The 13,232-nt window shown below is 38.0% G+C and overlaps 1 protein-coding gene across 12 annotated transcripts in view; it reads right to left on the minus strand.

Moving 5' to 3' along the window:
- CADPS2 (calcium dependent secretion activator 2) overlaps window positions 1-13,232 on the minus strand; it is a 584,066-nt gene that overhangs the window by 87,828 nt on the left and 483,006 nt on the right. For all 12 annotated transcript variants that reach the window (XM_055590800.1, XM_055590801.1, XM_055590799.1 and 9 more), the window contains one exon: window positions 5,535-5,691. In XM_055590800.1, coding sequence (XP_055446775.1) covers window positions 5,535-5,691 — 157 coding nt within the window. The remainder of the gene's footprint in view (window positions 1-5,534; window positions 5,692-13,232) is intronic.

Here is a 13,232-nt window from a genome sequence, read left to right on the forward strand (position 1 = left end):
GTAGAAATTGTAGCTTAGTTCTTTGACTTATTAATAAGATGTTTTTTGAAATTAAATTGGATAAGAGAATGAATAAGATGGCTAAAGGAATCATGATTGAAATTTTAACTGATTAATATCTAAAATATTTGTTTAGCATTCATTATACATGAGTTATTGCCTTCTTTAATCCTCACCACCAATGACACTGCACGTACTATTATTTCTTTATTTTATAGATAAAGAACTTAAAGTTTACCAAGATTAAGTGATTGTCAAAGGTCAGGTAGCAACTAGCAGAGACAGATGTGAATCTGTTGGGCACTAAAGCCCATGTTATTAATTATTACCACATGATGCCCCTATTACTAAAACAAAGGTTCTTACCCTGATATCCAAAATACAGATGTCCATGGGGAGTCCAATATTACACACAATTTCATATCTATGTAGATGTTTTTTCCCAATAAAAGAGCTGTAGTTTTAGCATAGACTCAAAGGGATGAATAACCAAAGGAAGGTAAGAAATGATGGACTAGAGTAATGAACAAAATCAATAGAGTAATTAAAAAAAAAGATAAAAGTCCAAAAAACGATTTAAGTTTAAACCTAGAAATACAGAGTAGTGATATCCTGGAAAGAGAGAAGGAAAAAGATCTGAAGTTTTCAAAGACAGCAAGTGTGAACTGTATCACCAGTGTGACTAAGCTCCTGGGAGAGAGAGAGCAGTCATGGGCTGCAGGAAGACAAGGCAGAAGATGGGCAGCTCTTCTTGGGGCCTGGGTTACTCAAGTCATGTTGTGGGCACTGTGTTCTACTTAGCACCACACTCCAGAGCAATACTGAAAAATGGAGTAAGGTCTTTTGAGAGGAAGCTGATAAGAATGGTAATGGGCATGAAAATGCTAAAGCCTGAGGCCAAGGGTGGTGGCGGGGAGGAGCAACCCCACATCCAAGGAGCCGTGGCTGCGCGGGCGCAGGAGGGCCTAGAGGAGCTATCCCACATTGAAGGTCAGGAAGGGCAGTGGTGAGGAGATACCCCTCGTCCAAGGTAAGGAGCAATGGCTGCGCTTTGCTGGAGCAGCCGTGAAGAGATACCCCACGCCCAAGGTAAGAGGAACCCAAGTAAGACGGTAGGTGTTGCAAGAGGGCATCAGAGGGCAAACACACTGAAACCATACTCACAGAAAACTAGTCAATCTAATCACACTAGGACCACAGCCTTGTCTAACTCAATGAAACTCAGCCATGCCCGTGGGGCAACCCAAGACGGGCGGGTCATGGTGGAGAGATTTGACAGAATGTGGTCCACTGGAGAAGGGAATGGCAAACCACTTCAGTATTCTTGCCTTGAGAACTCCATGAACAGTATGAAATGGCAAAATGATAGGATACTGAAAGAGAAACTCCCCAGGTCAGTAGGTGCCCAATATGCTACTGGAGATCAGTGGAGAAATAACTCCAGAAAGAATGAAAGGATGGAGCCAAAGCAAAAACAATACCCAGCTGTGGATGTGACTGGTGATAGACGCAAGGTCCGATGCTGTAAAGAGCAATATTGCATAGGAACCTGGAATGTCAGGTCCATGAATCAAGGCAAATTGGAAGTGGTCAAACAAGAAATAGCAAGAGTGAATGTCGACATTCTAGGAATCAGCGAACTGAAATGGACTGGAATGGGTGAATTTAACTCAGATGACCATTATACCTACTACCTTGGGCAGGAATCCCTCAGAAGAAATGGAGTGGCCATCATGGTCAAAAAAAGAGTCCGAAATGCACTACTTGGATGCAATCTCAAAAACGACAGAATGATCTCTGTTCGTTTCCAAGGCAAACAATTCAATATCACAGTAATCCAAGTCTATGCCCCAACCAGTAATGCTGAAGAAGCTGAAGTGGAACAGTTCTAAGAAGACCTACAAGACCTTTTAGAACTAACACCCAAAAAAGATGTCCTTTTCATTATAGGGGACTGGAATGCAAAAAGTAGGAAGTCAAGAAACACTTGGAGTAACAGGCAAATTTGGCCTTGGAATATGGAATGAAGCAGGGCAAAGACTAATAGAGTTTTGCCAAGAAAATGCACTGGTCATAACAAACACCCTCTTCCAACAACACAAGAGAAAACTCTATACATGGACATCACCAGATGGTCAACACCGAAATCAGATTGATTATATTCTTTGCAGCCAAAGATGGAGAAGCTCTACACAGTCAGCAAAAAACAAGACCAGGAGCTGACTGTGGCTCAGACCATGAACTCCTTATTGCCAAATTCAGACTTAAATTGAAGAAAGTAGGGAAAACCACTAGACCATTCAGGTATGACCTAAATCAAATCCCTTATGATTATAAAGTGGAAGTGAGAAATAGATTTAAGGGCCTAGATCTGATAGAGTGCCTGATGAACTATGGAATGAGGTTCGTGACATTGTACAGGAGACAGGGATCAAGACCATCCCCATGGAAAAGAAATGCAAAAAAGCAAAATGGCTGTCTGGGGAGGCCTTACAAATAGCTGTGAAAAGAAGAGAAGAGAAAAGCAAAGGAGAAACAGAAAGATATAAACATCTGAATGCAGAGTTCCAAAGAATAGCAAGAAGAGATAAGAAAGCCTTCTTCAGCGATCAATGCAAAGAAATAGAAGAAAACAACAGAATGGGAAAGACTAGGGATCTCTTCAAGAAAATCAGAGATACCAAAGGAACATTTCATGCAAAGATGAGCTTGATAAAGGACAGAAATGGTATGGACCTAACAGAAGCAGAAGATATTAAGAAGAGATGGCAAGAATACACAGAAGAACTGTACAAAAAAGATCTTCACGACCCAGATAATTACGATGGTGTGATCACTGACCTAGAGCCAGACATCCTGGAGTGTGAAGTCAAGGGGGCCTTAGAAACCATCACTACGAACAAAGCTAGTGGAGGTGATGGAATTCCAGTGGAGCTATTCCAAATCCTGAAAGATGATGCTGTGAAAGTGCTGCACTCAATATGCCAGCAAATTTGGAAAACTCAGCCGTGGCCACAGGACTGGAAAAGGTCAGTTTTCATTCCAATCCCAAAGAAAGGCAATGCCAAAGAATGCTCAAACTACCGCACAATTGCACTCATCTCACATGCTAGTAAAGTAATGCTCAAAATTCTCCAAGCCAGGCTTCAGCAATATGTGAACCATGAATTTCCTGATGTTCAAGCTGGTTTTCGAAAAGGCAGAGGAACCAGAGATCAAATTGCCAACATCTGCTGGATCATGGAAAAAGCAAGAAAGTTCCAGAAAAACATCTATTTCTGCTTTATTGACTATGTCAAAGCCTTTGACTGTGTGGATCACAATAAACTGTGGAAAATTCTGAAAGAGATGGGAAAACCAGACCACCTCATCTGCCTCTTGAGAAATTTGTATGCAGGTCAGGAAGCAACAGTTAGAACTGGACATGGAACAACAGACTGGTTCCAAATAGGAAAAGGAGTTCGTCAAGGCTGTGTATTGTCACCCTGATTATTTAACTTCTATGCAGAGTACATCATGAGAAACGCTGGACTGGAAGAAACACAAGCTGGAATCAAGATTGCCAGGAGAAATATCAATAACCTCAGATATGCAGGTGACACCACCCTTATGGCAGAAAGTGAAGAGGAACTAAAAAGCCTCTTGATGAAAGTGAAAGTGGAGAGTGAAAAAGTTGGTTTAAAGCTCAACATTCAGAAAATGAAGATCATGGCATCCGGTCCCACCACTTCATGGGAAATAGATGGGGAAACAGTGTCAGACTTTATTTTTCTGGGCTCCAAAATCACTACAGATGGTGACTGCAGCCATGAAATTAAAAGACGCTTACTCCTTGGAAGGAAAGTTATGACCAACCTAGATAGCATATTGAAAAGCAGAGACATTACTTTGCCAACAAAGGTCCGTCTAGTCAAGGCTATGGTTTTTCCTGTGGTCATGTATGGATGTGAGAGTTGGACTGTGAAGAAGGCTGAGCGCTGAAGAATTGATGCTTTTGAACTGTGGTGTTGGAGAAGACTCCTGAGAGTCCCTTGGACTGCAAGGTGATCCAACTAGTCCATTCTGAAGGAGATCAGCCCTGGGATCTCTTTGGAGGGAATAATGCTAAAGCTGAAACTCCAGTACTTTGGCCACCTCATGCGAAGAGTTGACTCATTGGAAAGGACTCTGATGCTGGGAGGGATTGGGGGCAGGAGGAGCAGGGGATGACAGAGGATGAGATGGCTGGATGGCATCACTGACTCGATGGACGTGAGTCTCAGTGAACTCCGGGAGTTGGTGATGGACAGGGAGGCCTGGCATGCTGCGATTCATGGGGTCGCAAAGAGTCGGACACGACTGAGTGACTGATCTGATCTGAAATGACTGGGAATAATGGCTGGAGAAAGAACATATGCAACAAAAGAAGGACATTCTATTGACCTAACAGAATAAGTCAGAATCAGAGGTTAGGAGGACACAGAGTTCAACCTGGCTTAAAGTGAGAGGAATGTCCTGGAATAGGGAATTAGTGACTCCAAGACCACTACAAATGTAGAAGCAAAGGCTGTCAGTAGAAACCAAACTTAAGTTGAAGGGAAATTAAAAAAAATTAAATTTTCTAATGGAGTATAATTGCTTTGTAACATCACATTAGTTTCTGCTGTACAGAAAAGTGAATCAGATAATATGTATACATATACAACCTGCCTGTTGAGCCTCCCTCCTACCCCGTAGGTTATCACAGAGCACCAAGCTGAGCTCCTTGTGCTATAGAGCGGCTTCCCATTAGCTGTCTATTTTACACTTGGTGGTGTATATATGTCAATGCTACTCTCTCAATTCTTCCCACCCTCTCCTTGCCCTCCTGTGTCCACAAGTCTGTTTTCTGTGTCTGCATCTAAAAAATCATCATAGGAAAGGCCCACAGGAAACTATATGCTAAGAAATGCCTCCAAAATTTCAGATGAAAACCTGTGTCTATACAATCTGCTAGAAGACCACGGACCAGAATCATGATAAAAGTTATTACTGCATTGGAAAAAATGTCTCAGCAGAGAAACTGTATATTCTCTTTAATTTCTAAATGAGAGAGAGCAAGCCATACCACAGGGCAACATTACTATCATCTGTAGAACCGAATCTGTTCCGCAAGCATTAGCACACTGTGGATTAGCAGAAGCCTTGACATGGCAGGACATCTAGAATAGTAAGTTTCTAGGATGTATTTCAGGGATGTTAGCATTCTCAGGTACTTTAGAAATATTGATCTTTGAAGATTTTCTGATTCACAAGAATGAGAAGGTCCCTGTGCTATCAGTACTCCTGAAGGCAGGAGGGTAGGCATCAGAGCAACTTTGGGGGCCAGTGGAACAATGTGAGAGTGTTGCTGGTCTCCCATGGACCCCAGCCAGATATACCTGGGGAATGAGCAAATGTGTTACCTGGGTCGATCCTTGTTGAGCGAGTGCTAGAACTCTGTAAATACACACTCACACACACAACGTTCTCTCCTCTTCCTCATTTAACACACTAAAAGAAATGCAAATGCTTACCGTCATTTCTGAGGAAATTATTAAGCAGTTGGAAAAGAGGAAAACTGTCCCAGGAGTCTTGTGGTTGTGCTTCAAGTGCTGTATCCATATCCACCGTGAATAAAGCCCAAAATTTCTCTGCATGCTCCGCTAATAAATCAGGCCACCAGGCAAATGCCTGTAAACAAATAAAGAAATAATGTAAACATAGATTACTTGATAGAAACGCACTGTGAAATACTGTGAAATACTGTGAAATACTGTGAAATACTGTGAAAATGTGACTAAAAGTGAAATTGTAGAACATTATTGTAGAATGATACCAAATGTTTTAATATTTCTAGTCATAGAGAAAAATAATTGAAATAAATACACCAAAATATTCATAGTAGTTATGAATAAATTAAGACATACAAGGAATTTTTGTTTTACATATTTTTCAAATGTTTTAAATTGATGTGTTTTTAGAAATAAAATGTCATTTTGTATTTTAACTCTGTATTAGATTTCATGTTTATCAATACAAAATTTGCTTACTATTTAAATATATATCCATAAAATGATTTCTCATTTAAAGAATTACATTTTACTTGTAGTACTTTTTTATGAATCAAGAGTCTAATACTAAAACACACATTCAGACAGAGGGATTTCCGGTCCCTCCAGTGTAAATTAGGTCCCACTAGATAGGACCTAAAAACTCTCTGCTGTTTAAATGGATGAAAAGAATATTTACTTTTTAGGAAGTTCTCGAAAATAATGTGACCTGTCCATGGAAACTGGAAGCAGGCCCACCAACCAGCCCACCTATGGATCTGACCAGCCAGACTACCTAAAATATCTGGCTGAGCTGACTGGTGAAGGCCTTTCCTTGCTGAAGTCAGTCTGTAAAGAAAGGAGGAAGTGACAGTTTCTTCAAAGCACAACAATAATGCAAGACTACAAGAAATATGAAGAATCTAGAAACAGGACACCAAGCAAAAGAACAAAATAAAGCTCCCATAGCCAATTTCAAAGAAATAGAGACCTATAAAGTTTCTAAAAAAGTTCAAAAACTGTTTTAAAGCACTTTAGTGGGTTATAAGAGAGAGAGAAAAAAAAACCCAGATAACTAAATGAAATCAGGAAAATAATATAAGAAAAAAATGAGAAGTTCAACAAAGAGAACAATAAAAAAGAACCAATTATTAATCTGGAGCTGAAGAATACAATAACCAAAAAGTTTAAAGGGTAGCTTCAACAGCAGACTTGATCCAGTAGAAGAGTGAAGCAATGAACTTGAAAACAAATAATTTGAAATTATCTAGTCAGAGGAATGAAAAAAAAAGATCAAAAAAGACTGAAGAAAGCTTATGATATTTGTGGTACATCTTCAAGTGAACCAATCTGATATGTATTATTAGAGTCCCAGAAACAAAAAGAGACAGAAAACTTATTTAAGGAAATAATAACTGAAAACTTCCCAGATCTGGGGAATGAAGTGAACATACAAATTGATGAAGTCCAAAAGATCCAAGCTGGGTTGACTCATAGTGAGACATATTATAATTATAAAATGTCAAAAATTAAAGATAAAGAGAGGATTTTGAAAGCAGCAAGAGAAAAATGACTCATCATATAAAAAAATAAGGCTAATATTATCAGATTTCTCAGCAGAAACCCTGGAGGTTTGGAGGGAGTGGTAAGATACATCCAAAATACTAAAGAAAAACTGCTAACCAAGAATATCATACACAGCAAAACTGTCCTTTAACAATGAAGGCAAGATAATGACTTTCCCAGACTTAGTGAGTTTGTCACCACTAAACCTGCCTTATAGAAAAGTGTGAAAGAAAATTCTCCAAGTTGAAACAAAAGGATGCTAAATCTAACATAAATATGTATGAAAGTATAAATATCACTGGTAAAGGTAAATATATAGACAAATAATACTGTAATGCTGGTACATAAATAACTTTAAACTGTACTATAAAATCCAAAAGAGGAAAGTATTAATAATAACTATAACCATAAAAATTTGTTAAGGGATATATATTAGTACAGAAGAGGTAAAATTTGACACCAATAACATAAAGTGTATTCAGGAAGTAAAACTGCAGGGTTTTGTATGTGACTGGAGTTAAAAATTTAAAATAGATGGTGAAAAGATCTGAAGTCCAGCTGAAAGGTAAGTCTTATCTATCAATAATTTTAAATGTAAATGGATTAAACTCTTTACCAAAAGACACAGAGCGGCTGAATGGATAAAACCACAAGATACAACAATAAGGTTGCTTGCCTATGAGGAAGTCACTTTAAATTTAAGGACACACATAGGCTGAAATTGAAGGGGTATAAAAAATATTCCATGCAAATGAAAACCAAAAATGACCAGTAGTGGCTATACTTACATATGTTAACAATTACCACAAGAAACCAAAAGGTCATTACATAATGGAAAAGGGTCAATTCACCAGAAAACTAGGATAATTATGAATATATAAAGCATGCAAATGGTTGGAAAGATGCCCTGGAGGAGGGCATGGCAACCCACTCTAATATTCTTGCCTGAAATATCCCATGTACTGAGCAGCCTGGTGCGCTATAGTCCATAGGGTTGCAAAGACTCAAACATGACTGAGTGAATGAGCATGCATGCACATACATGGGATATAAAATCAGCGGATTCATTTTGATGTTTGGCAAAACTAATACAATTATGTAAAGTTTAAAAATAAAATAAAAAAAAATCATGTGCATTTCTGTATACACTAATAACAATCTGAAAAAAATTAGAAATCTAATTAGAAAATCTGAAATTAGAAATTAAGAAACAACAGAGTAAAAATTCCTAGAAATAAACCTAACAAAACAGGTAAAAGATTTGTAAACTACAAATTATAAAACACTGATGAAAGAAACTGAAGTAGTCGCAAATAAATGAAAACTACCCAGTGTCATGGATTGGAAGAGTTTATATTGTTAAAATGCCCATATTACCCCAAACAATCTACAGTTTCAACACAAACCCTATCAAAATTCCATTGAACTTTTTTTTTACAGGAATAGAAAAAAAATTCTAAAACTCATATGGAATCACAAATGACCTCACATAGCTAAAATAATGTTAGGAACAAAGCTGAAGACACCACACTTTCTAATATCAAAATAGGTATATTACTAAGCTGTGGTAATTAAATCAATCTTGCACTGACATCAGTACAGACACCTAGACCAATGACACAGAATACTGATCCCAGAAATGAACCCACACATACATGATCAACTAACCTTCAAAAAGGTTATATTCTTGAGGAATATAAAATGAGGAAAGATCAGTCCCTTCAATAAACAGTGCCAGAAAAACTGGATATTCACAAGCAAAATAATCAAACTGGACTATTGTTTTGCATCACATACAAAAATCAACTCAAAAAGCACCAAATACTTAATCTTAAGACATGAAACTATGAAACTCCTGGGAGAAAACACAGAGAAAAAGCTTCTTAGCTTTGCCTTGGCAATGGTTTCTCAGATATGACAACCAAAAGCACAGACAACATAAGCAAAAACAAGCAAATCATCAAACTAAAAACTTAATGAACAGCAAAGAAAACAATCAACAAGGAATGAGAGAAAATATTTGTAGGCCATATACAGGATAAAGGGCTAATATTCAAAATACATAATACATTCCTACAACTCAAAGCAAAAACAAAACAAAAGAAAAAATAAATAACATGACTAAAAGATGGACATAGGACCAAACGGACATTTTTCCAAAGAAGACCAACAAATGGTCAACAGGTATATGAAAAGGTTCTCAATATCACTAATCATCATTTGATTTTCAAGTGCAAATCAAAATCACAATGAGATATTACCTCATACCTGTTAGAGTGGCTATTACTTACAAAAGCAAAAGATAAGTTTTTTTGAGGTTGTAGAGGAAAGAGAACCCTTGTACACTGTTGATAGAAATGTAAATTGGTGCAGCCACTATGGAAAACAGTATGAAAGTTCCTTCAAAAATTAAAAATAGAACTCTCACATGATCCGTCAATCCCATCCTTGGGTATATTTCTAAAGGAATTGAAATAAGAATCTCAAAAGAGATATTTACAGTCACAGTCAATGCAGTACTATTCACAGTAGCTAAGACACAGAGGGCATGACAACTCACTCTAGTATTCCTGCCTGGAGAATCCCCATGGACAGAGCAGCCTGGTGGGCTACAGTCCTTAGGGTTGAAAAGAGTTGGACACAACCGAAGTGACTGAACATGCATGCAAGACACAGAAGTGAGCCATCACTTTGTTGACCAAGGTCTGTCTAGTCAAAGCTATGCTTTTTCCAGTGAGAGCTGGACCATAAAGAAAGCTGAGCGCCAAAGAATTTTTGCATTCAAATTGTGGTGCTGGAGAAGACTCTTGAGAGTCCACTGGACTGCAGGGAGATGAAACCAGTCAATCCTAAAAGAAATCAACCCTGACTATCCATTGGAAGGACTGACACTGAAGCTGAAGCTTCAATACTTCAGCCACCTGATTCGAAGACTTGACTCTTTAGAAAAACCCCTGATGCTGGGAAAGATTGAAGTCGGAGCAGAAGTGGGTGACAGAGGATGAGATGGTTGGATGGCATCACTGACTCAACAGACATGAGTTTGAGCAAACTCCAGGAGATGGTGAAGGAAAGGGAAGCCTGGGGTGCTGTAGTCCATGGGGTCACAGAGAGTTGGACATGACTTAGTGACTGAACAACAATAACAAAAGCCCACAAATGAATGACTGGAAAACAAAGTATGATAGGTACACACAATAAAATAATTTTCACCTGAAAAAAAGAAGGCAATCATGCCATTTGTAGCAACATGATTGAACCTGGAGGACATTATTTTAAGTAAAATTATCCAGACAAAGGACAAATACTTTACATAATCATACTTAATGATTTATATGAGGAATCTAAAATAGTCAGTTTCATAGAAGCAGAGAGTGGAATGGTCAGAGAGTGGACTGACTGGGGAAAGGATCTAAAAGGAGGGTATTCGTGAAAGTGTGGTGATGGTGGTACAAAGATTCAATTATATAAGGTGAACACATCCTAGAGGTCTACTAACAGCACGGTACCTACAACACTGCATTGTATACTTGACATTTTTCTTAGAAGGTATATCTTATTTTTAGTATTCTCATTATGTGCGTGTGTTAGTCACTCAGTTGTGTCTGACTCTTTGTGACCCCCGGACTGTAGTCCACCAGGCTCCTCTGTCCATGGAATTCTCCAGGCAAGAATATCGGAGTGGGCTGGCATTCCCTTCTGCAGGGGATCTTCCTGATCCAGGGATCAAACCTAGGTCTCCTGCATTGCAGGTAGATACTTTACTGTTTGAGCCATCAGAGAATACTCACACAAAAAATAATGTGAGCTTTTCTGGCTATAGTATCTCAGTTTTGTTTTAATCTGAATTTTTCTAATTTTGGATGAATTTAAAATGTTTTAGGGCTCTCTTTCGGAGAAGGCAATGGCACCCCACTCCAGTGTTCTTGCCTGGAGAATTCCAGGGACAGGGGAGCCTGGTGGGCTGCCGTCTATGGGGTTGCAGAGAGTCAGACATGACTGAAGTGACTTAGCAGCAGCAGCAGGGCTCTCTTTACACTGCTTTTAGTGAAATGTCTCTCAGGTCTCCCCCCCCTCTCCTTTTTAAATGTAGCTTTTGATAGCACTATAACTTTTTAACCAAGTAACTATAAAACTATCACACGCATTTGTGTGATACAGATATTTTTGTTATTCTTTCAATTAAAAATAACCTTAGATAAGTTTCATCATACTATACTCAGAGAAGTCCATACTTATTTTGAAGAACTTTCTAAGAACATATGAGATTTGTAGTTGCAAAACTCCATTAATTTCTTCCAATGAAAATTAAATTATAATAAAAAAAAGCCAAACCATAAACCAAAAAAAGTGGATTATAAGATATTGACATATTGAGTATTTTCTTAAAAACTTTTGCCACAGTAATAATGTTCAATATATTTATAAAAAATATTATTGTGTAACTAATTAGTAGGTGGAAAATGAAGAAAACAATAGTTAAATAAAAAGGGTGGTATGGCACAAATAACAGACTCTAGTGTTAGGGACATTTTAATGGTTGACTCCATGCATATAACTTTGACTTTGCTGTTACAAATATATGAATGTAAAAATCTGTTGGAAGCCATATATTTTATGTACATCAAGCTATTGCTCTTTGAAAATATTATATTTGAAATTTTTAAATTTAAATTTCTCTTAGAATGAGTTTATGACAATAATATAAATGCAAAAAAAAATAAAATAAAGTAGCAGACACAATTTCATTGCATGTATCTTGCTCCTGTCTTTTAGAGCTGTGTTAATGACACAGATAAGAAGAATTGGATTCTCTCCTCTGAGTACAGCAGGATAGAAATGCTAGGAAAAATGCAGTACTGCAAAGAGAAACATTTTCAAAGTCTCACTTCCAGTTCACAACCAATAGCTTTGTGAAAGGTTCAAATTAAGAAAATAACAGTCATGTTAGGTCACGACTGTCTCAAGACTGAGAAAAATTTCCAAAGCTCTTTTAAAAGTTAACTTGGAAGATAGAGCCATGATGGAGAATGTAAAGCAATGGAATATAATTTTCTTAAAAACAACACACACACACACACACACACACACACACACACACACAAAACAGCTTCAGGTTGGCAAGACTTTGCTATCGACTTGAAATTTTCATTATGTTTTACGGATGAATATATTTTATGTTTTAAACTGTATTTCTGATAATGTTATTCCTGCTGAACGTAAGACAATCTGTGATGGATACTGATTGTTCTCATGATTAGCTGAGAAAGCTTTAAGCAGCTACTGTCTTTGAAAATGAAAAGCAAGGGTTGCAGGCTGTTACCTTGAGAACACAGGGTCAGTTCTACCACCTGTCTGTCCCCTTCTGCATTTTGCCACCCCTCTGGGTGGCAGTCCTCCCACTCTGGGTTGGTAGTAAGAAGAGAGGCTGTATAATTTCCTACCTACACACCATTTCCTGGGGGTGGCTGAGGCTCCTCAGCATGAGGGGCGCCACCAGGGAGGGGAAAACCCTTCTCAGAAACGCGTTCATCTGTAGGGCACCAGTCAGAAGTCTTGGCCCTAAAGCTAAGCCACGAATTAGTGTAAATGAGACAGCAGGAGCAGAAAGCAACGTTTAACTTGATTAAGAAGAAAGTAAAACAAAACTTGATTGCAGTTCTTTAGCCATACTATTTCTATCAAAATTCTAACAATAGATAAATCTTGTATGGTGAGAAAGATATTTGTGGCTGATAATACTCTGAAAGCCATGTTTGTTTACTCAGTGAAGTTGGAAACAGTGGCAAGTAAGACTATCTCTGAAACTGGAAGAGTACTGAGCTTTTGAACTTGGTGAGACTTGAGTGCTCATGGACAAATCAGTTCGTGGATGGATTTCCACTTCCTCATCTGCAAATTGGCAGTAACAATACTTGTCCTAGCCTCCTCCAGGCTTGTGTGGAAAAGTCAAGGGATATTATCAGCAACACAAAAATGAGTCAAAATTCACACAAATCTTACAATGTTAGTTTTAGATGTTTTAAGAATAGTAATGTCCAATATGAATGGAATAGTTTCTATGTGCTGTTCAAAGACTTTCTGCACATTATTTTACTTAATCCTTTCAGGTAGATG

Source organism: Bubalus kerabau, chromosome 8 (genome assembly GCF_029407905.1).
Source record: "Bubalus kerabau isolate K-KA32 ecotype Philippines breed swamp buffalo chromosome 8, PCC_UOA_SB_1v2, whole genome shotgun sequence".
NCBI classification, from domain to species: Eukaryota; Metazoa; Chordata; class Mammalia; order Artiodactyla; family Bovidae; genus Bubalus; species Bubalus kerabau.